This window comes from Megalobrama amblycephala, linkage group LG6 (genome assembly GCF_018812025.1).
Source record: "Megalobrama amblycephala isolate DHTTF-2021 linkage group LG6, ASM1881202v1, whole genome shotgun sequence".
Classification (NCBI taxonomy): Eukaryota; Metazoa; Chordata; class Actinopteri; order Cypriniformes; family Xenocyprididae; genus Megalobrama; species Megalobrama amblycephala.
Window position 1 is genome coordinate 3,497,171 of NC_063049.1, and position 23,840 is coordinate 3,521,010.

Genomic DNA, 23,840 nt, shown 5'->3' on the forward strand with positions numbered 1-23,840 from the left:
ATGGTAGAGATGGCTCAATCAGCTTGAGTTAAGTTAGGTACTCCTCTCAGTGAAATATAGTGACTCAAAATGTGCTCTACCATTTGGTCGAGCGGGCAGTTAAAGGGTTAAAAATATTTACCAACTGAGCAAGCAATTAAGAAATGACAGAACAATCACAGTAGTATGTATATATGTCTGATTATCCACATAACAATAATATTCCTCATACTTTTGCCAATTGTCTTCTTCATATAGCCTAAATATTTTTAAATAAAACATGCATTAGTAACTTTTAGTTTTGTAGCTGATCAATTTAACCACTTGTAGTTCAATTTAACATTTTAATTGTTGTGGAAAGTGCATTAAACTAAAACCTTGTGAAAGTGCTGCAGGGAAGCTAATATCACTGTCTCATGTTTCTATTCATAGCGAGCATTGTGTGTTTTGCAGAAAAGGATAAAGAAGGTTTACATTAATTCATGCAAGTCAAAAACATAAAAGGAAGTTAAATCTAACTCTCAATGTGTTTTGAAAGTAATAATGTCTGGTTAAAGTTATGCAGGCTATCTGAGAAAGCAATAGGGAATGACACAATCACAACTGAAACTTGTATTATGCAACCACAGATACATTTATATAAGTTATCTTCTCAAACAAACTAAAATAAAATCAAAACAGTTGTAGCCTACTAAAACAAACAAACTCTGTCTCATTTCCTAATGACAGACTGTAATCACTACTAAAGTATATCTCACGACACAATGTAACCTACAAACTATTGAGCATACATAAACAGTTATTAATAAAAAAGAATCATAAATTAATTTGACGCGGAAACACAATCACGTTACAGAAAACAGTTCTGTGATCCAAGGACAGTCCACTAACATTTTCAGTGGCGCTTTAACTCAAAACAGGAAACTCGTAAATATTCATGTAAGCTCCGCCCAGTGTCACCGAAAATCTCAGACACCGAATATTTCAGAACACCGGCTACCTTTAAAGTTCCATGTTATTGTCACGTGACGCGTAGGCCTCGCGGGACCTGTGGACCATATTCATACTATATAGAACGTACTTTTTTAACGGTCAGGAAGTACGTTCAAATTCAAATGTAGTACCTACTCATGTAGTATGCGATGTCGGACGCAGCCTCACTGTGCCTGATTCATCATGAGCTCAAAGCATTATGGGTAGAGTCTCTCGTCAGTCTGTTCTGATTCATCAACACAGTTTCACTGATCCATAATAAACACTAAATCCAGGATAGAGCGGTTGAGTGAATGTGGTCTGGACTGTGTGGATGAGGATCATTGTGTCTCCAGAGACGCTGTAGAAGGACAGAGTTCCTGCACTGTGATCCACATACGCTCCTGTTCTCCTGCTGATGATGGGCTTTACAGAGAGAACAGTCTCTATCTTATTGTGTCTGAATGAATATCTGGAGGGAGAGCAGATCAAACTCCAGGACTGATCATTAGATCCAAACTCACACTCATCACCCCATCCCTCCCTGCTGATGCTCTTATATGACACTGATATCCACACATCTCCAGTCCACTCAATCTCCCAGTAACAGCGTCGATCACACACACTCTCTCTACACAACACCTGAGGATGATGATCAAATCTGTCTGGATGATCAGGATACGACTGGAGTGTGTCAGTGCCAGTAATCACTGTGTTCCTCTCAGACAGATGGAGGCGTTTATTCACTGTGTTCGGATCCGCAGTGATCCGATGGGAATCTGATGGAGATAAAACACATCACAATCAGGAATCATCAATCTGTCCATCTTTTAATCTACACTGTAAACATGATTTATGCTGCTTGTTAAATGAACTTCATTAAAATGAGTTAAACCACACAATTACTGCACATTCTGTCCTGATTTAATGGAGTAAATCCACTTAAACACGTCAAACTGAAGTTCACTTCATCATTTGTGTTGAACGAACTGAAACTGGGCAGTTCCCAGCATGCTTTGCTCTGGTCTGGATCTATTCCAGAATCTTGAGTTCAGATCTGACGAGTTCATGTAGGATTTGTCTCAGATCTGAACTTGATTTAGGATCTTCTGCTCTCTCACAGAATCTCATCTATAGTTGTGAATCTTAAAGCCTCCATCAGTTCGGTGATCGACTCTCAGGTCTGTTACCAAGAGCAGCTGCTGTGAAGAAACGCTCCAGATTAAAATGGAGGATCAAAACAGTGTGATTTTAATGAAGAGCTGCAGAAAGAGAAGTTTGATCAGCGCGATAGAAAAGACGTTTAAAGTCTATCACTGATCAATAATTACAGACTCCATGAAATAGTGTTTTGTTGAACATCATTTGTGTGTTCAGAAAGTCTTTCCAGCATCAAACATCGCTGATCTTCATCGTTTATCATTAATAAATGTGACGTCATTCTCAGACAGGGATATTTATAGCAGCCGCTTGAATAAAAGACATTTGTCTGTTAATGTCTTTCTTTTTTAATTCTTTTCCGTTCATTGACTCACAATACACCGATATAAAGTTGGTTTGATGTTTGACATTTGTCAGTTTCAACACACTTAAAAAGATCAATAATGATTAAACATATGAACAAAAAACAGGTTGTGTTTGGATTGTTTTAAATGTAGCAGAGAACACAATGTAGTTTATGTGTTTAATCTGCTCTATTGTAACATATACATTCTGTAATATAAAATAGCAGATAGGGACCGTCTACAAAGTGCAAAACGAAGAGGAAAAACACTTGTTCCATCCATATGATTTACTCTTGAAAAAAAATAATCAAACTGTGAACACAAAGAAACGCACACAGACACACAGTCTCACACACACAATTCTCAACTGGTGAATACACCATAAATGTTACATATTGGAAAGAATAAAAGTAATGAATAATAAAGAAATAATGATGTTATTAATAAAAATAAAGTTTGCATTTTGAGTAAAAACCATAATAACATTCAATAATATTACTAGGTCCTAAAAGAACTTCTTTCAGTTGGTTTTACTATCATAAGTGATGCAGAAACAATGCTATTGAGATTCAAATCTGCTGATAAATTTGTATAAAATACATAAACACTAATTTTTCTATTCTTGAGGGTATGTGTCGTTACTTGTTCCCAGAGGAACATTTTAAGACTACCTTCATCTCAGGATGGGTTAATGATATTAACATGTTTTGAAGCCAAAAATAAATGCATCCATCCATCATAAATATAATCCATACGGCTCCAGAGGGTTAATAAAGGCCTTCTGAAGTGAGGCGGTGGGTTTTTGTAAGAAAAATATCCATATTTAAAACTTCATAATGTAAAATAACTAGCTTCCGTCAGACGGCTGTACACATACTGCACAACTGCACGTGATGTCACTTGCGTAATGTGATGTCTGATGTAGGAGTATCGTAAGATTAGACGCCTCTCGCAATTTAAACAAATAGAGCTGTGCAACAAACTCAAGCTCCTCTTCTCTTATATCAAAATCCTCCAACATTTCTCTTTAGAATATTTAATTTTAAACTTCTAATTCGTGACCGGTGTTTTGTTTTGCTCTCTTCTCTGTGTGTCCACGTTCATCTTTACGTCATGTGTCAGGTCAGAGGTCACTCTTCCACTGCAAATTATTCGACGGCCGTCTGTCAGAAGCTAGTTATTCTACTTTATAAAATTTCAAATATGGATATTTTCCTTACAAAACCCATAACTTTGTTTCAGAAGGCCTTTATTAATTATTTATTATTCTGATAGTGTATGGAATATTATATTAGGATAATAAATTATCCAGAATTTATAATTATGGATGTGTCTGTCACCACATGCTGCTTTAACTTGTGTTCATCAGAAGTTTCTGAAAGACCCAGTGATAACATTCCCCCATTCAGCCCAATATCCAGAGAGTGTCTTGTGTTCAAAAGACGGTTCTGAGCTTGTGTAACAATTCATCACTCAGGCTGGGATCCATTTGCATGCTTTTATTGAGAGAGAGTAGTTGTACAGGCAGGGTCAGACAGGAGCAAACCGGTATAACAGGGACAGGCAGGATCATGGTCAGATAACAGGCAATAGGTCAGGACAGGCGGATATCACTCACAGAACGGTATACCAGCCAAGGGTTAAAGGCAGGCAGCAGAGGATCAGTAACGGGTAACAACAGGTTCAACAACAGGTTCAGCAACAGGTTCAACAACAGGTTCAGCAACAGGTTCAGCAACAGGCAGTCAGACAGGGTAATAAATGCTCAGAAATGTTCACCTAGGCAAAACAAGACTTCACGATTTACTGGTGTGTGTGTGTGAGTGTTACGTCCCTATGGACGTAGGGATTCATTTTATGAATTATGACTTGTGTATCTTTTTGTTTTTCTCCATGTGTGCTGTTTTTTTGTTTTTCTCTATGCTGCTCTTGCTCCTCCTACTGTTTGCTTGACAGGCTCATGAGTGCCACCTGAATCCTGTTGTAGCTCGTTAAGTGGAGTATAAATGAAGCTGAAGACTTCCAGTCCAGGAGAGAGACTGAGGTGTTCCTCTGAGAGATACTACCATCTTCTGGTCCCAGTGTTGTTGGTTTTCTTTTGTGTATATTGTTTTGCCTGTAGTGTTCAGGTAAAGAGCTGTGAAGTGTTTCAGCTAATGGGTGTATACTTAACTTTACTACAATTAAGTGGGCTTCAGTTGACTGGTTTACCTGAGCTGTCTAGTGTTTCAGCTAATTTTTCCAAACCTGAGACTTGAGTGTAAGCTGAGCAGCATTGAGTTTTTCAGTTAATTTAAGAGTTATCTGTAAACATCAGTTATCTTATTCTGTTGTCTTAATTCTTTTGATATTCTAAGTCTTTTCTTTTTAGTTTTGTAGGGAGGTGGATGCCTTTTATTTAATATCTTCTCCTGTTTATGCAGAAAAGGGAGTTAGGGGATTGTGTTTGTATTTTTATTTTATTTTCTTTTGGTAGGTAAGTTATTCCTTAACTTTAAGAATTCTTTTGTTTGTTATTTTTGGCCTCTCCCCTCCTGAAGTTTGTTAATTCCCACCATTGGTTTAATAAATTTTGTTATCTTTGAATCTTGTGTTACTGAGCATTATTGTATCTGCCCTGGGACCTGGAGACGGCAGTTCTCTCATTCTCTCCACGTTTTTTTTTTTTTTTTTGTTACATGCCTCTTCTTACCCCTAGATTAGAGGGGCTCGTAACAAGTGGGGGCTCATCCATCCGTTTTTTTTATATAGGCGACTATTTTGTGCGGTGAGTACAATTTCTCTTTTCTCTCTAGACGTCTGTTTTTTTTGCTGTCTTCGCTTCTTGTGTGGGGAGGAGAGTCTCTGTGGTGATAAGAAATGGAGTTTGATTTGTTGGCATTTACCCTTTCTCCCACCACAGAGGTCTTTCATAAATGTAGGAAGAAGGATCTAATTTTGATTGCAGAGTTCTATAATATAGAGGTACCAAAAGACAGAAAGCATGTGGTTAAGGAGGTTCTGTTTGAACCGCTTGTGCACAATGGTATTTTACCAGATGTTGAAGGTGAAGAACAACCTGTAGTTGTGGTGAAAGCCGTGGCTGAGGAGGTTGTTCCTATATAAATACTAGTGAGCATGTTAATTTTGATCCTGTACAGGCCATTCGTTTAAAAGAGTTAGAACTCAAAGTTAGACAACAGGAAAATGAGAATTTACGCTTAAAACTTAAAGTTGTGGAGGTAGAAGCGGACCGTGATATTAAACTGCGTCGTTTAGAGTTGCAAGCTAAAGAAATAAAGCCTATTCCTGTTCCGCGCTCCAGAGCTTCAATTTCTTCCTCTGCATCCATTCCTGTTACACCCGTAACCTCGAATGTAGAGCAAAACATTCAGGAATTTGACGTTTGTAAATACATCAAGCTTGTGCCTCCTTTTCGTGAGTCAGAGGTGGACGCGTACTTTGTTGCATTTGAGCGTATTGCAGGTAAGCTTAGGTGGCCAAACGATATGTGGGCCTTGCTCCTACAGTGTAGTTTGACCGGTAAGGCCCAAGAGATTTGCGCATCGTTACCGATTGAACAATCTCTTGACTATGAGGTCGTTAAAACCGCTGTTCTCAGGGCATATGAATTGGTCCCCGAGGCATACCGCCAAAAGTTTCATGCGCATGCGAAAACAGCAAGGCAGACGCATGTAGAGTTTGCAAGAGAGAAAAGAGTATTGTTCGAGAAATGGTGTTTCTCCAGTAAGATCACTACCTTTGAGCAGTTGCAGGAGTTGCTCTTGCTGGAAGATTTTAAAAGTTGCCTTCCCGAAAGTGTTGTCGTTCATTTGAATGAACAAAAGGTAACAACTCTCTGATGCTACTGTGTTGGCAGATGAGTTTGTCTTGACACATCGAAACATTTTTTCATCCGTCCGACCGTCAAAAACTTTGTTTGCCAATAAAAATGTTGTGGTGCGTAATTTGTCACGTGAACCTCCACATACATCTAAAAGTAATGGCAATGGAGAAGGCAAAGCTACCTCTCCAGGTGGGAGAGACAGACGTGCCTGTTTTTACTGTCTCGACCCAGATCACCTGATTGCAGAGTGTCCAGCTTGGGAAAAGAAAAGTGTTGATGGTAACACTAAGAATGTTGCTCTTGTACGAAGAGTGTCTGAGACTAAGAGTAAGACCATGCAACCTTTCATCTATGCTGGTACTGTTTTTTTTGGTTGACACAGAGCCACAACCTGTTGTGATCTTGCGAGATACTGGTTCAGAACAGTCATTAATCTTAAAAGAGTTGCTTCCCTTCTCACAGAGTTCCTACACTGGCTCTGACGTACTACTACGTGGCATCGAGATGGGGTGTGAGCGTGTTCCCCTCCATCATGTACATTTGAAGTCAGACCTTGTGACTGGTATAGTCCACCTTGCGGTATGTTCCCAGTTACCATTTGAAGGAGTAGGTCTTATATTGGGGAATGATATAGCAAGTGACCAGATTCTCCCTAGACCTATTGTAGTGAACAATGGTAATTTTGGTGATGCTTCCTTTGCATCTCTGGAGTGTGAAGTGGTGCAACTGCCAGTGAAACAGTTCAGAAAAGTTGACCTTGCTGACTCACCTTGGCAAACTCCCTATGAACCTCCTAGAGGTGAGCAGATGTTTAAGCCTGCAATTTGTGAAGAAACTGATGTGAATAACTCACTCAAACTTTACATTGGTAAAGCTACTTTAAGTGGACTGCAGAGAACAGACTCCTCAACTCCTCCATGTTCTAATGCGGTGGAAAGCTATGAGCAAGTACTTGATGGAGAAAATGTTAACTTGAGCAATAATGGTGTGACAACAGAGAAATGTAAGCCCACTCGTGATTTGTCTAATTGTTACATTCATCTCATGGTCTTGCCTACTGTGCCTCGTTTAAGTGCAGAAATGTGTACCTGCAAAAAAATACCTATTGGTCCTTTTACAAGTCAAGTCATTTCTGCATGTAATGTAGTCCTTCTCTTGGCCAATTTAAAAATTCTCCTTGGCATAGTTGAGGGATTTTCTTGTCCTTATAGGCCTTCTGTGGTGTGTTATTCGAATTGTGGAGCTAATGTGGTTATACCTACGTTCACAAAGCCCCCTTGACTTCACTCGCTTGGCGATTTGAAAACGCTGTTGCTCCTGCACTAAGGAAATTGTGATATGTTGTGTATATGTGGGGTGGCTTGTTTTTCTTTGCATTTTGTGAAATGCCAAGAAAAATCCTTAACGGTGGGGGTGTTACGTCCCTATGGACGTAGGGATTCATTTTATGAATTATGACTTGTGTATCTTTTTGTTTTTCTCCATGTGTGCTGTTTTTTGTTTTTCTCTATGCTGCTCTTGCTCCTCCTACTGTTTGCTTGACAGGCTCATGAGTGCCACCTGAATCCTGTTGTAGCTCGTTAAGTGGAGTATAAATGAAGCTGAAGACTTCCAGTCCAGGAGAGAGACTGAGGCGTTCCTCTGAGAGATACTACCATCTTCTGGTCCCAGTGTTGTTGGTTTTCTTTTGTGTATATTGTTTTGCCTGTAGTGTTCAGGTAAAGAGCTGTGAAGTGTTTCAGCTAATGGGTGTATACTTAACTTTACTACAATTAAGTGGGCTTCAGTTGACTGGTTTACCTGAGCTGTCTAGTGTTTCAGCTAATTTTTCCAAACCTGAGACTTGAGTGTAAGCTGAGCAGCATTGAGTTTTTCAGTTAATTTAAGAGTTATCTGTAAACATCAGTTATCTTATTCTGTTGTCTTAATTCTTTTGATATTCTAAGTCTTTTCTTTTTAGTTTTGTATGGAGGTGGATGCCTTTTATTTAATATCTTCTCCTGTTTATGCAGAAAAGGGAGTTAGGGGATTGTGTTTGTATTTTTATTTTCTTTTGGTAGATAAGTTATTCCTTAACTTTAAGAATTCTTTTGTTTGTTATTTTTGGCCTCTCCCCTCCTGAAGTTTGTTAATTCCCACCATTGGTTTAATAAATTTTGTTATCTTTGAATCTTGTGTTACTGAGCATTATTGTATCTGCCCTGGGACCTGGAGACGGCAGTTCTCTCATTCTCTCCACGTTTTTTTTTTTTTTTTTTTGTTACATGCCTCTTCTTACCCCTAGATTAGAGGGGCTCGTAACAGTGAGTCTTTTATAGTCCATGTAATGGGTATCAGCTGCAGCGGTAATCAGTCCAAGGCACGGGCTTGTGGGAAATGTAGTATTCCGATGGCCAGAGGAGGGAACCATGGAGTTCGTCTCTGTGACAGCTTGAAGTGTGAACAAAATGCAGTCCTGCACAATTGTGAGCTTCACTGCTATTTCTTGTGAAATTTGTTTCATTATTATTGTTATTAGTGTTATTCACACTGCACAATGCTTGTTTATTTAAATATATGTGGGTCTATGTAAAATATGGGACAAATCACATTCTGCACTGATTTGATACGCATCATTTCACCTTTAAATCCTGTATTTTATGGGATGGTGGCATTGTGTCAAGCCTACGATAGCAGCGATCATTACTGAGGACTCTCAGGGTTTGTGGGATAATGTAAAACATTAATCCATTTCTTTGTGATTTGTGTGTGTGTGTGTGTGTGTGTGCCATAGACTGTAAAAAAAATATGGACGTAGTGTCTGTGACGTCACCCATAGAGTTCTGAACAGCAGTTTTGAAGTGAAAATGAGGCCGCTGCCATCTTAGCAGCGTCACCGCACGTCACTCCCGGATAACTGAAAATGGGCAGAGGCAACTTGTTGCTGAAACCACGTCCACCTAGCTATCTATCTTAGATACTATCTAAAATATTAATAAAAATAACAATATCATTAGAAAGTATTAAAGGTTTACTGTCAATCTACGGTGTTTTTTAAGATAACGTTATAGATGCTCTAACACGAGTAGGCTAATTAATTTGTGTGGGGTGTGCAAATAACACAAAAAATCAACTGGGACTTCATACCTTTAAAGGTCCCGTTCTTCGTGATCCCATGTTTCAAACTTTAGTTAGTGTGTAATGTTGTTGTTAGAGTATAAATAAAATCTGTAAAATTTTAAAGCTCAAAGTTCAATGCCAAGCGAGATATTTTATTTAACAGAAGTTGCCTACATCGAACGGCCAGTTTGGACTACATCCCTCTACTTCCTTCTTTAATGACGTCACTAAAACAGTTTTTTGACTAACCTCCGCCCACAGGAATACACAAGAGTTGCGTTTGTAGAGTGTGTTTGTCGCGATGTCGTCGAAACGCTGTTATTTTCATCCCGCAGTCCAATCACCTTTGTTTGGCCTTCCCAGGGACGCTGTACTTAGAGATCAATGGTTACAATTTATGTTTAACTCGGTTCCCGAAAATTATAATCCACATGTAAAACATCTCCACGTTATGGTAAGAGGCGTGACCTTTCCGGGCAAGGTTCGCTAAGCCGCTGTCGAATCACAACACAGGAACCGCTGGCACAATCAGAACTCGTTACGTATTTCTGAAGGAGGGACTTCATAGAACAAGGAAGTCATCAGCCCGTTTTTATGACAGTGGAAACAGCGGTATACAGATAAGTAAATTATGTGAAAAATACTGTGTTTTTTTACACGCGAAACATCAACACGTTATATTGCACACTATAAACACAATCAAAGCTTCAAAAAAACACGAAAAACGGGACCTTTAATGAAATAGAGATCGCAAGATGAATCCAATCCGTGGCACTTGGGTAAAATGTCCATTGCAAATGTAACCCACCTGAGTGAAAACACCAACTCCCGAGCGTGTTGAAATAAAGGTTCCTTACTGTGCTTAACACTGAAATTACAAAACATGAACAGCACATGAGATTTCGATGCTCACGCACGCATATGGCAAACATATTATAACAAATGCGCATGCGCCGATCACCCATGACCCTGAGCTGTTAATGTGCACCTATCAGAACTTGTCTATGCATTATTATATATGCAATTAATTATTCCTTTACACCTATGACAATAACATTATATACAATAATAGACGTGGGAAAACATGAAATGAAATAATTAACGATTAAAAAAAAGAAAGATTATTCTGGGTGTTGTACACAGACTTACACAGGTGGGGGGGGGGACTCATATTATGCACTATATTCTTTACCATCTTACACAAAACAAAAAAACAGTACTTTTTGTCCATGAATGCATTAAATCCATGAAATATTTATATATTAACCATTGTTTGTATTACATATCTTCAGAATTATTTGCTCTCCATCATTGTTCTTCAAGAAAGGATGCAATCTGAGCATCGTTTATAATGTAAAACTCTATACATACATATAGGTACCAGATGTTTATATCTCTCAAATGTTCTCTAAAACTAATGAGCACGTGTTCAAAGTATAATTTTTCAAAATAGTGCGGCAGTTTTAGTTATAATATCCAAGCAGTGCTGTTAGAGTTGTATATCCTCCTGCTATTGTCATTGTAGTAAATCTCAGGAACAAAACTTTTAGCCAATGCCACGACGATCCAACAGCGTGTTTTCTGCATGCGAGCACATGTACACAGACTGACATCTGTCTCAAGTATGCAGCAAGCCATATATTGTATAAAATAATCCAGAAAAAAAGCACAAATACGGCTGGGATGCCAAATTCAGCGGCTGGAATTAGCTGCTGAGGTAACATGACGGCTCACAGACAGCAGCGGCAATCCACCTGTCACTCAAGTGACCACGCCCTTAATTATGCAGAACTTTAAGGCTTAGTATAATTTAAACAGATGAGTTATAAAAATATTCACCCCCCTCAGAGTTGTCATGAAGGGCAAAATTCGCTGTATAGACCAAAACCCCAATATGAACCAAACTGTAAACATGTTTTTTTTCTGCTGTAAACCTGGCTGTTTTAACATGATGGTCAATGAGATTCTGCTCTTTTTTGGAGCCTGTCCCTAGCGGCCAGTCGATGAATTGCAGTTTAAGTCACTTCCGTATTGGCTTCACGAGAGAAAGGGGGAGGTTGCCTCTTGGTGTGTGCGTGTGAGCATATGTGTGAGAGTGTGAACGCACGTTTTTGTGATGGGTAGTGTAGGGGGACAGAAAATACAGTTTGTACAGTATAAAAACCATTACGCCTACACTGAAAAAAATGATTATTGCCCTGATTAAATTAAGCATATTTCAATTTTGCTTGTTTAAATCATTTAAATTTAGTTTTTGATTTTAATAAAAAAAATTTTTATTAGTTTTATGGGAATTACATGTGTATTGAACCAAGCTATGTAAATTAATTAAAGTCAGTAAAAAAAAAAAAACTTCTCTGCACATGCGCATGAATACATTTTCTTTGGCGCCGAATTCCAGTCAGTTTCACGCACTGCAAGACTCGAGTTGAAGAGTTTCGTCATTCGATGGATTTGCATGGTAAGTAATATTTCATATTTTGCATTACTATTTATCACAATAACTAGTTTGTTGACTGTGTAAAGAATATAAAATGCTCGGGTTTAGAGCGCATCTTTTGGACGAATTCCACAGCGACCAACGATCACATACCTCGCGCGCCCGCATGAAGGCCTAATTATTCAAATATTACTGATTTATGTCACGGAATGTACTTTTAAGATATTTTTAGGCAAGAATGTTGCTTTATAAACGTCAAATTATGTTTGTTCATAAAGATAGCTACTATTTTAAAGTTGCTTAAACGTTTTTGAGCTCCAGTCATCATCGGCTGTTCCCGCCGAGAAAAGCTGTAACGTCTTCTGATGTGTCTTTGGTGGTTACACATGAAATATAAATCGTTTTGGACGGGTAATATTTGATCCTAATAATCTATTATTTATTCTACAGTAATTTGTTTTGGCAGAGGGCAGTTTTAGCCAAAAAAACCCCAAAAAAAACAGCTGAAGCACTCAAGCGCCTACAGATGGGCGGTTTTTAGCTGAGCGCCTGGCGTTTTCAGGGGCTGAAAATCACTTAACACTTTGGAGACACACGGCCTACAACGGTGAAACAAGTAAAATTATTGTTTGTTTACATAGAAAAACAATGGAATGGAATACACTTTCTTTCGTCTTAGTTTCCTTTTGAACATGTTTATGTGGAGAGCGTCTCAAAAATACATCAATTAAAACAGCATATGGCTTCAGTTTTTTTTTCCTTTCGAGAGTAGCCTAGGCCTATTCAATGCCTGGCCTTAAGTGAATGTGATTCCAGAATCGATTTTTTATTCCTAACCCTATTAATTAGCTACTATAGGCTACAAAATATTTTATTTATGCTATTGCATGTGAATAAATATGTGAATGGTTACTACGGGACTAAGTTAAATATTTTTTTTTTTCTCGATATTGGCGATTATCGTCTGTAACTGACTTTTAATATCGACATCGTGATACTTCCAAGACATCATCGATATACGATAATATCGTCATATCGCCCAGCCCTATTACATTTGGTTATGGATGTTTTGTTTTTTTTTAATCTTTACTACTGGTATGTAAATCAGTGGCGTAGCCAGAATTTTATTTTTGGGGGGGCCCATCTAAAAATGAGGGGGCCGCTACTATATATATATATATATATATATATATATATATATATATATATATATATATATATATATATGACACTAATAATGACTACAATGACACTAATAATTCTTGACTTCTAAAAGAAATGCAAAATCAATCGGTAGTTATTAATAGAATAACGAGACATAAACCTTTACATTCAATCGCGTTTGGTCCCATTTATATTTGATCAGTGCATACTACATATACAAACTTTTACTCTCAAAGTGCGCACATTTGTAGAAATACACGTTTACCTCATATTTCATTAGATAGAATTTATAGAACATGTACGCAGAGTTTCATAATTACAGAGGTCATAAAATGTAGTTTGCTAGGGGGGTACGGGGGCATGCTCCCCCGAGAAAATTTAGATTTCCTTGGTGTACATATGTGCATTTTTAAGACGTTAAGGCCAACAAATCAGATTTCACGAGTTCACACTTACAAATAAGTCAGGTAAATAAATTGGTAAACGTATTTGGCGTGCTGTCCGGGGAGAGGGCTCCGAGCTCGGTAATCAGCCCGAACACAGAGTACCCCCCAAAAAAGCAAAAGTTAACTACGGACAGCAGCCGGGAACTGAAACTGTAACCCCCAAAAAATATAGAAATAAGGCTGATGTTTGCAAGGAGAAAGCTGTCTGCGTGATCGGGAGGGTTCTATCTGACGGGAGTTATTGAATTCAATACTCACAGCGAACCGATGAAAATAACCTCTTCGACCAGTAAACTAAGATAAGGTTTAAATGTTTTGGCTGGTGGCGCCTGCAGCATCCGACGGGAGTTCAATGCTCACAGCAATCGGATGGAAAAAATCCCACTGGCCAGAACATCGAAAAAGAAATGGTATCCGACGGGAGTTCAATACTCACTGCGATCGGACGGTTAACCCCTGCTGATGGTGGGTGGACGTTTAGAAAATTTTAGATTGGGGCTCTTGCGGCACCTGACGGGAGTTCAATACTCACTGCGATCGGACGGTTAACCCCTGCTGATGGTGGGTGGATGTTTAGAAATTTTAGATTGGGGCTCTTGCGGCATCCGACGGGAGTTCAATACTCACTGCGATCGGACGGTTAACCCCTGCTGATGGTGGGTGGATGTTTAGAAATTTTAGATTGGGGCTCTTGCGGCATCCGACGGGAGTTCAATACTCACTGCGATCAGACGGGTAAGCCCCTGCTGACGGTGGGGAGGACGTTTAGTAATTTTAGATTGGGGGTTTTTGCGGTGTCCGACGGGAGTTCAATACTCGCTGCGATCGGACGGGTAAGCCCCACGAGAAGGTTTTAGCGAGTTGGTTTAACTGATGAGGGTTTGGTGTGCTTTTTTGATGTGGAAGCGGTTAGATCTGATGTAGCTTTTGAAGGCTTCGGATGACCAACGACCGAGAGCTTGAATCTGTTGCTGGGAGAGACCTTTTTGGGCAGCTGTGGTCGCCGCTCCTATGCGAAAAGAGTGGCTTGAAAAGTGTTCCGCTGGGATGCCAGATTGGATCAAGATCAATTTGAGATGTTTTTGAAACCAAAAACGTGTGACTGGGTGGTTTGAATCATCTGTAAAGAGTGGATCTGAAGGGGATTTGGTTTGTGAATTCCTGAAATGGAGGTAGGACTGGAGGGTTTGGTATGGTTGTATGGGTGATTGGGTGATTGGAGGTTGAAGATGTAAATGAAATGGCCTTTTTTGGTCTGGTCAGTTTTACTCTGTTTGATAAAGTAGGAGATGGTTTCATTATCTAACAAGCATAGATCTGAAATGGTGGGGTGAATTTTAGGATTAAAATTGGAGGTAATGGTGAGTTCAGAGCATCTGAGGAAACCGAAAAAAGCCAAAATGAACATGGCGTCCAAAGTGCGAGCGGTGTTAATAGAATGATATCCTAGACGGAGAGTACGGATGCATCTGGTGAGTAATTCTAATGTTAGAGGTTGTCTAACATCTGGGCGGGTAGGATGGGTTTTTTGGATGCCTTTAATAAGCAGTGATGTCTGTGTTTGTTATTTCACAGGAGGGTGAGCCGAAAATTAATTTGTGAAAAATTAAAAAAAATTTAAATAGCCTTTAATGGAACCAACCTGGAGGCTCTTGGCTGTGTTGAGGTAGGAGATGAAGGACGTAATGGTGAGCAGAGAGAAATCTGGGAACGGCAAGTTAAAAATTAGATGAAAAGTTTTAAAACATCTCCAAGCTGTTAAATATGATTGGAGGGTTCGTGGGGAAAAAGCTTCAAAGATCGAATTGAGAGAAGCGTCAAGCAGTGGTCTCATAGAGTGGTTTATGGGAAGATTAATTCTGAATAGTGAGGTACTGGCGTCGGGTTGGGGTCCGCTTCTGGAGCCAGCTGTCTGAATTTCTGGAAAGCAAAGCGTGAGAGAGAGTCAGCAATTTCATTTTTTGACCCGGGTACGTGCTTAGCTGTTATGATAAATTGATCGCAAGCTGCTATCCAAATAAGGCGTCTTAGGAGTGGCATCATAGCTGGTGCATGCGAGCGGGTTTTATTAATGCAATGCACAGTTGCTTCATTGTCGCAGTAGACGATTATGTTGTTTGTGGACCATTCTTTCCCCCATAGAAAAGCTGCGACGACGAGAGGATAAAGTTCAAACAACGCTGAAGAGGCTGGGAAATGCGTCGCATCTAAGAGCTGAGGTGGCCAAGTAGATGCGAACCAACGGCCTTGATAAAATCCGCCAAAGCCAATGGAGGGAGCTGCGTCGGTGTAGAGCTGAATATCGATTGGAAGGGACACCAACGTATTATAGAAAAAAGATAATCCGTTCCACTGTTTAAAGGGGTACTTCACCCCTGGAAAGATGAATGTGTATTTAAAATTGGTCACTTATGTAGTAGAAATGTGAAATTATTTTTGAATTTGGAGCTTTCTAGACTGAGAAAAGGCAGAAAATGTATTTTTGACTAATGTGGATGAAAGACAACAACTCCCAGAATGCACTTGTTTTGCTGCCCCTGCGAGGCCACGCCCAAACCGCGCCTATCGGTTACAGGCGGAATTACCAGGAAAATTCAAACAACTAGGCTTGCTTTGTTACATATTAATTCTATAAATCGTGAGTTAGTTCATACATTTACAGCGAAATGGTGCTAAATTGCTTTGTACATGGATGTACACCCAAAACCAGGAAAGGACAAGTAAGTTTCCATCATTTTCCGATTAAGTTAAAGATTTGGAGCGATGTAAACAGTGGCTGCGGGCCATCAAACACCCGAAGTTTGGAGATGACACCGTTATAGAAAACCTAAAAAACCGCAGAATATGTAGTCTCCATTTCAAGCACGAGGACTACGAACCAAATATCCTTGCAATGAAGAGAACCATTCTGAAGGACACCGCGATCGATATTCACTTTCCCAGAGGACGAACAGCCTGGGCATATGGTACTAAGCGTATTCGCCTAACGTTAGAGGTAAGACTCGCTGATACTAGACTGATAACACAGTAACGTTAGCCTATATGTAGTGTTGTGGGTAGCACATAGGTAGCAGTAAAACTGCAAACTTAGCAAAGTAACGTTAGATAGACAATTACATATAAGTTGCATATAAGTTGACTGTTATCAAAGTAAAGCCACTGTTCTGTAAAACTGAGTTAGTCTATTTATCTATTTATGCTAACGTTACCACAAAAGCCTGTTGCTGTATTGGTTGAGATGACTGCAGAGACCGATAAATTTGCGAGATGAACCACTGATGTAGTGCAGACTATAACAAAATATGTTAAGCTTAAAAATATAATTGACACCCACTTTTGATAAAAATCTTTGATCTATGTCCGTGAGTAACCTCAAAAGTGCATATGTATGGGCGTGGTGAAAAAATGCGGAACTACCTGCTATTACTGGCTGTAGTTTTATGCCTCTGGCCAAAAAAGCCTCCGATGACGCAAAATGACGATTTTTGCATCATCGGAGGCTTTTTTACAGAATAAAAATGCATAAATCTCTCATCTCGGGCTGATATGAAGGGGGAAAGCACGGTAATTCGAAAATACTAGTGGTATTCTACTAATACAAAGCTTAATGCTAAATCCTGAAGTAACCCTTTAAGGAAGGTTATCCATAATTTTAGTTTGTCACGGCATGGATTAGTTAGGGAGATTTGGTCTTCTAACGTAACGACAGAGGATGCGAGAGAGAGAAGATGCGAGATGAAAGGGCGGCCTTGCGGGATTATACGCATAGCGAAGTTTAGGTGGCCGAGCAGAGACAGAAGTTCGCGCTTTGAGCAACTTGGGCTGTCTAGCAACGTGGAAGAGACCAGAATTATTCTGTCGATTTTCTCTTTCGGTAGAGAGGCCTGGAATTTGACGGTGTCCAGATTGATGCCCAGGAATTCAATGGACGTGGCTGGGCCACTGGTTTTGTCCTGGGCAATCGGAACTCCCAGCTCGGAAAAAACCTTTTGGACTGTAGTGAGATGCGTTGCTGGGATGGCATCAGGAGGCGAAATTATTAAGAAGTCGTCCAGCAGGTGAATAAGGTAGGGAATTGCGTAGTTGTTGGAAAGAATCCAGCAAATTGCTTCTGACAGCATGTCAAAAATCTTGGGGCTGCTTTTGCAGCCGAAGGTTAGGCGGACAGCGAAGTAATATTTTTCATGCCAACGGACGCCAAATAAATGCCAGGAGTCTGGGTGGATGGGCATCACTTTAAAAGCTGAAGTAATGTCGACTTTGGCGAGCCAAGAACCACGACCGGCGTTTTTGATTAACAATATTGCTTGGTCAATATCATGGTACTGAAGAGAAAATTCTTCGAGTGGAATGAGGCTGTTTATGCTTGGAAACGGAGAATTGTGCGGGGCTGAGAGGTCGATTATTAAACGTTTTTTACCGGAGACCTTCCTTGTAGCCACTCCAATAGGGCTGATGCGAAAGTGTTCGAGAGGAATATCAAAAGGTCCGATCATGAAGCCAGAATTAACTTCCTTATTGATCAATTCGTCCACTGTGTCGGGTTCTGTAAGAGCAGATTGAAGATTATCACAAATCATATTTTGTGAGGGAATGCTTTCTAGACCTGGTTCAAAACCATGTTCGAGACCAGACAGCAAATATTTGGTAAATTCGGGATCGGGGTGCTGAGACAATTCAGATGACAAACGTAAAATATTCACAGGAGTCGACAAGTAATTTTTGGAATTTTTATTGGTAGATTTTTGTACAGGGCATACAGTGCGGGCGTGGACGCCGCCGCAGTAATTGCAAATATGCAAAAAACAACAGCGATTTCTTAGGCAGCCGCCTGTATTGAAGTGGTTGCAGACCTGACGTCTGGAGGAAAAAGCTGCGCCTCTTCCGAATGAGTCGGAGTTTGGTGGACAAGTCATGGTGGAATGGGCGAGCGACCTACAGACTGCACAGGAAATATTTTGAACGCCCAGGAAGATTTTATTGTGGAGATCCGTGTCCAGCGCGCCCCAGTAGGGGCACTGATTCCACTGAGCGATACAAATGGCGCATTTTGCTGAAAATAGCTTGTGGTAAGTGTAAAAATGAGATCCCCCAGCTCGCGTCTCCTATGGGGGAAAACAGCACAGATGATTTCGGTGAATCTACTGAATGCGATGCAAAATTCAGAAAATGAAAGGATTCGGGATGAGGAATTATTTGGATTTTTTAAAGTGACCTGAAAAGTCACCACAATTAATCTGGCGATTAGAATCAGATGGGGGAAGCAGGGAAAGGAGTGATGATAGATCGATGTCTGCACCTGATAGACTCTGCGCTCTGATATTGCCGGTGACAGGGGGCGGTTCCAAAGCGATGGCGTTTGGAGGAATGGGCATCGGTGTAGCTGTAAACAAAGAAAATTGTGATTTTGCCTGAGGGAGAATGTTTTGAGGGAGAAAATCCGGGGCCGACACTGAAAACGGAGGCAGCCTCGCGCTTGAGATGGCACCTGGAGCTTGGGAAGCGACAGGGAAGGAGAGAGAAGACTGAGGTAGAGAATAAAGCGGCTGGGCCTGTGCCACTAACGGAGGCATCCTCACGCTAGGGGCTGCTGTAGGCCACAGCTGGGGAAAAGGGTTAGCGAGAGGGGAAGGAGAAGGAAAAGTTGTTCGGGCCTGCGATTCTTGCGGAGGCAACCTCACGTCAGGAGCCGCAGGCCACGAACGTTGAGGAGAATTCGAGACAGTGAGCAGTACAGGTTGAGCCTGCCCCGCTAGCGGAGGCAGCCTCACTCTAGGGGGAAGACAACCACTGGTAGAGGCGGGTAATTCCGTACGAAGGGCGGTGCTGGAGAAACCCGCGGAAAGAGGCTGAGTAGAAGGAGGAGGGTGCGGCGTAGCAGCGGCGGAATCTGGGGCTCGCCCCAGGCTCGCTGAAGGCCCGCTGCCCTTACCAGACGATCGGCGTTGAACTGGTCTTGCTGTAGAGGAAGACTGAGTTTGAGAGGTACGTGGTTTTTTACCTTTGCTGCTTGAAGTCGTTTTCTTAGAGGGAGAAATGGGTTTAAAGGGAGCGCAAGTTGACTGCAGGCTTGAATATAATTTATATAACTCAGATTTATTCATCCGTCTCGAGAAATGGACATTCGCGCTGATCAGAGCTTGCCTTAATCCCAGCACTGTCCATTTCTCGATTGCAGGAATGGTTGGTTGAGCCATAGAGTAGGAGGATGATGATGATGACGATGAGGAAGAAGGTATGTGTCTCACCGGTGGAGGAGAGGGCTGGTCTAGCCGCCTTGGACTATGGATAGTGGAGCGGATAGGCTGACGGCTGCGCAATGGAGTCGGAGACTCAGCGACAGCACCTGGCGGCGTATGGCTGCTCCTTGGGATGGCGGGGTTCGGCGAAAGAGTCTGAGAATATAGAGACTCATCATCGGACGGGAAGAGTTCGATTTCGGACATTTTAGGCGAACCTATTCTGGAAACTGTTGAGGATCCTTGGGTGAGTTTTGACTGTGATTATATGCAGGCCTGAACTCATGCCGATTGGGTAGATACGTTGATTACAGATTGTTGACAGCTGGTTGAGATTACGTAATCATTAAGATGATGTAATGATTGGGTAGCTTATTTGACTTGTTCCTCCTGAACTACGTTAATGAAACATAATAACAATAGCTTTAAAACTATGTCAACAAATACATGCATGCACAGTTTTGAGGCAGCTTTAATAGCATGTTTGGCAATTTCATTTTCAAACGACGGTCATTGCTCGTAGTTTCTATTTCGCTTTTTTAAAGCTATAATAAAGTAATTATGCAGCGCGCGCCGGCGCATTTGCGCATGCAATTCTTGAGTGCGCGCCACAAGCACAGTAGCCTATAACGGCTGATTGGACAGTCATGTTATTTTTTCTGAGTTTTACCGACATAGGCTTACATGATCTCATCTGACCTCTTCTAGCAACATTAAATCCAGGAGAGAAGACAATTCTAGAGAAAATGCATGTTTGATTTACATGGAGCAAAGTTTGAGCATGCACAGCCGCACTCGCAATATCTGAGCGAGAGCAAATAACGCCACGGAAACTGTCTCAAATTAACTATAATGACGAGAAGAAAGCTGTGTGCGCTGCAGTCAGAGGTTCTTGATTCTCTAACGACTTTTTATTGGTTAAAATGAATGGAGAGTATCTGAGCTCGAGCATCCACCAGATTTCACTGCATTGAGATGCGCGTCCTGGAAACGGGAAGCCTCGTGTGCGGCTTCATATTGCCACTCACCGCATAATAACGAAGTCTCACGCACAAAGATAATAACAGCAGAGACTATGCGCAACACGTGAAATAATCAAACCAATAAGTCTAAAAACAGCTGTTGCATTTTATCGCGCAGCATATGCATCAGTGTAAATCAACATAAAAAATAAGAATCGCTCAGAAATCTGGGGGGGCCTGCATGTTAATGAGGGGGCCTAGGCCCCCTCAGGCCCCCCATGGCTACGCCACTGATGTAAATGTATCCAGAACAAACAATAATAATCACTGTGTGCTTGTTTTCATTTGAGGTGTTCCTTGTGCATGTGTGTGACGGAGTTTCCAGGTTCACGTTTTTAGTCCAGTCTGAGTTTTGGTTCAACGATTTTCACAGTATGTAATGCTTAATTATTAGGGATGCACCCTAATTTTTTTTGTATTTTTTTCGTCCAATCTTTCCGGAAGTGCGCCCGCGTGCACAGACTTCATTTGTAATCATTCGCGAGCATGTCTTTTGTGTGGAAGTATTTTGAAATCTGTGCGCAGAACGTGAAGATTGCAATCTGCAATGTCTGCAAAGTTAATCGCGGAGGAACAACAGCGAAGTCATTCGGCACAACAAACTTGATCAGACATTTAAAAGTTCATTACCCGAAAGAACACGATGAGTATCAAAAGTCTGTTGATAATGCAAAACAGGCAACACCTTCATCCCTCATTCAACCATCAGTGAAATCCGTTATTCTACAAAATCAGTTACAGCCAAGATAGTCCAAAAGCGCAAGCCATTACAAAGAAAGGAATTTATTGTACTGGATGACCAGCCGTTTTCTGTTGTAGAAGACCAAGGTTTCCGCCGTCTAATGGCACACATGGATCCGCGATACACACTGCCCAGCAGACGATACTTTTCGGATGTGGCTCTACCCGAAATCTACAATGCTTTGTCAGCTCATGTTCACAGTCTACTTAATTCTGAGGTCAGATACATTAGTTTTACCACCGATATATGGAGCGCTGATGTGAGCCCAATATCTATGCTGAGTCTGACGGCCCAATATATTGATGCTGATTTCGAACTACAGAAAGTTCTCTTACATGCACAAGAATTCTCTGGTTCACATACAGCATCTGCGCTTGTCATGGCTTTTGACGAAATGCTTAAAACCTGGAACATTTCCAAAAGCAAAGTGCATGTAATTGTGCATGATAATGCTGCAAACATGCGTAAAGCAATGCAGGATGCTCACCTACCTAACCTGCCTTGTATGGACCACACTTATGGGGTCAGATTCCCGCCAATAGTATTGCGGTCATGGATCAAAAAATAATAAGCGTGAATCACAAATTTAAAAACACATGTAAAAATATATAGCACAAACTTAAAAAAAATAATGCAAAATGATCGGAATGGCAAAGAACATGGTCACGGATCAAAATATAATACGCGTAAATCGAAAAATCAAAAGCACATTTAAAAAAATAACAAGCATGAATCAAAATTTTAAACACATTAAAAATGATATTGCACAAATCTTAAACTTGTGTTTATGCGTTCTTAAAAGTTCTCCTTGCTTTTATTACTCTTTTCTTTCTGCTCTCTTTACATTTTCTGCTCATATTTTACTCTTTTGTGCGCTTGTGCAGTTTTTCTCTTTGCTCTTCTTTCTACGTTCTGCTCTTGCTTTTCCAAATGTTGCAGTTCGAGTTTCATGTAAATTAGGCCAGGCTTAAGTGCCACCATTGGTCCACTAGTTCTAGATTGACAGCTCCTCCTCTAGCCAATCAATCGAAGAGAGGAAGATGACATCACTTCAATGCGACTCATGGCTACTGATGCTCACACTCATACAGGAGAAGATAACCATCACAGCTGGCAATTTCCGAGCTGGGGTAAACTCTTTCTGTTGCAGGACACCGTTATAATGTATATGTACCTGCAACTCGACCTGTCACCAGTATATACTTCTACCTGGACAATCTTTTATTGTTAAATTTACCATCCTAACGACAACCTGTCACAGTTGTGCCTGTCTGACGATCTATCATTGTTATATTAATCTTTAATATACCTACCAATGGACTTGGCACCGTGAAACGCAGCGTCCACCATGCAGCAGCCTCACAACATCACTCTTATGTGTGCCTGGCTCGTCTATACCTGTTATGTTACTGTTTGATATTTTTAGTATTCATACAATAATATTAATAATAATAATATGCTTGCTTGTTGTCTCTTTTATTCCTGTCTTTTGCACAAGAGAATATAACATATGAAACCTACCTTACTGGGCTAATATATTTGCTCGTGAATTACATTTAAAGTAAGATATGCCATGGCAATTGTTCAGTAGTTCCCAAACTGGGGTAGCTACGTGAGGTGACGGGGGTACGCGAACAAAATGCAGAATTTTGCCGTTCATTTAATTCTTCTCTACATTAAAATAACATTAAAACCGATCATGTATTTTCTAACAGGTACAATATGCCATATGACATCCAATCAAAATATCACATCTTTTGCGGTCAAATCTGACAGAGTCCATTTCCACATGCAGCGCACATATGGGTGCATATACAGTATAGGTTGCGTGCGGAGTCTGCAGCCTGAGCAAAACGTGCAACATACTGCCATTCTGTACCTGCAGATTTAGCACTTACTAGCACGAAGAACAATAGCCTGGCACAAAACGGGCTTAAATATCAATTTAAGATTCAAACTCTTGATACAAAACATAGCCTACCTTTTATGAGTTCTTGTTTTTAATGTTGATAATATTATATGAGCAAGAATGCAAATCCAAATATCCACACAACAGTTCAACAAACAAAGGGGTAATATTAAGTGTTATTCTTCACAGTATTGTCAGTATTTGCTCTATTTTGCAACGAAAACAACAGCAGGATTACAACACAGCAGTTTTTCGAGAACGAATCTGCAACTTTGAACGAATTGTTCGTGAAAGTCATGATTCATTCATAAATACAGCCACTTGCTTCTTTGAATGAATGACTCGATGACTCAGGCATTAAGACAGTGACTTACCGCCATCTACTGGCAGTTTTAGTATTTAAAATAATCACTTTTCACGTTTTTAGCATTGCATATTTCTCTATTGAACATTTTTTAATTTAAAACATTATTATTGTTGTAAAGGTATTCATAAAG

The 23,840-nt window shown here is 40.4% G+C and overlaps 1 protein-coding gene across 1 annotated transcript in view; it reads right to left on the reverse strand.

The window, feature by feature from the left end:
* Nucleotides 1-594: 594 nt before the first annotated feature.
* Nucleotides 595-23,840, reverse strand: part of LOC125269676 (NLR family CARD domain-containing protein 3-like) — a 55,107-nt gene continuing 31,861 nt past the window's right edge. Inside the window, exon 9 of the mRNA XM_048192612.1 lies at nt 595-1,730. Within this exon, the coding sequence (XP_048048569.1) occupies nt 1,207-1,730 (524 nt within the window). The 3' untranslated portion in view covers nt 595-1,206. The remainder of the gene's footprint in view (nt 1,731-23,840) is intronic.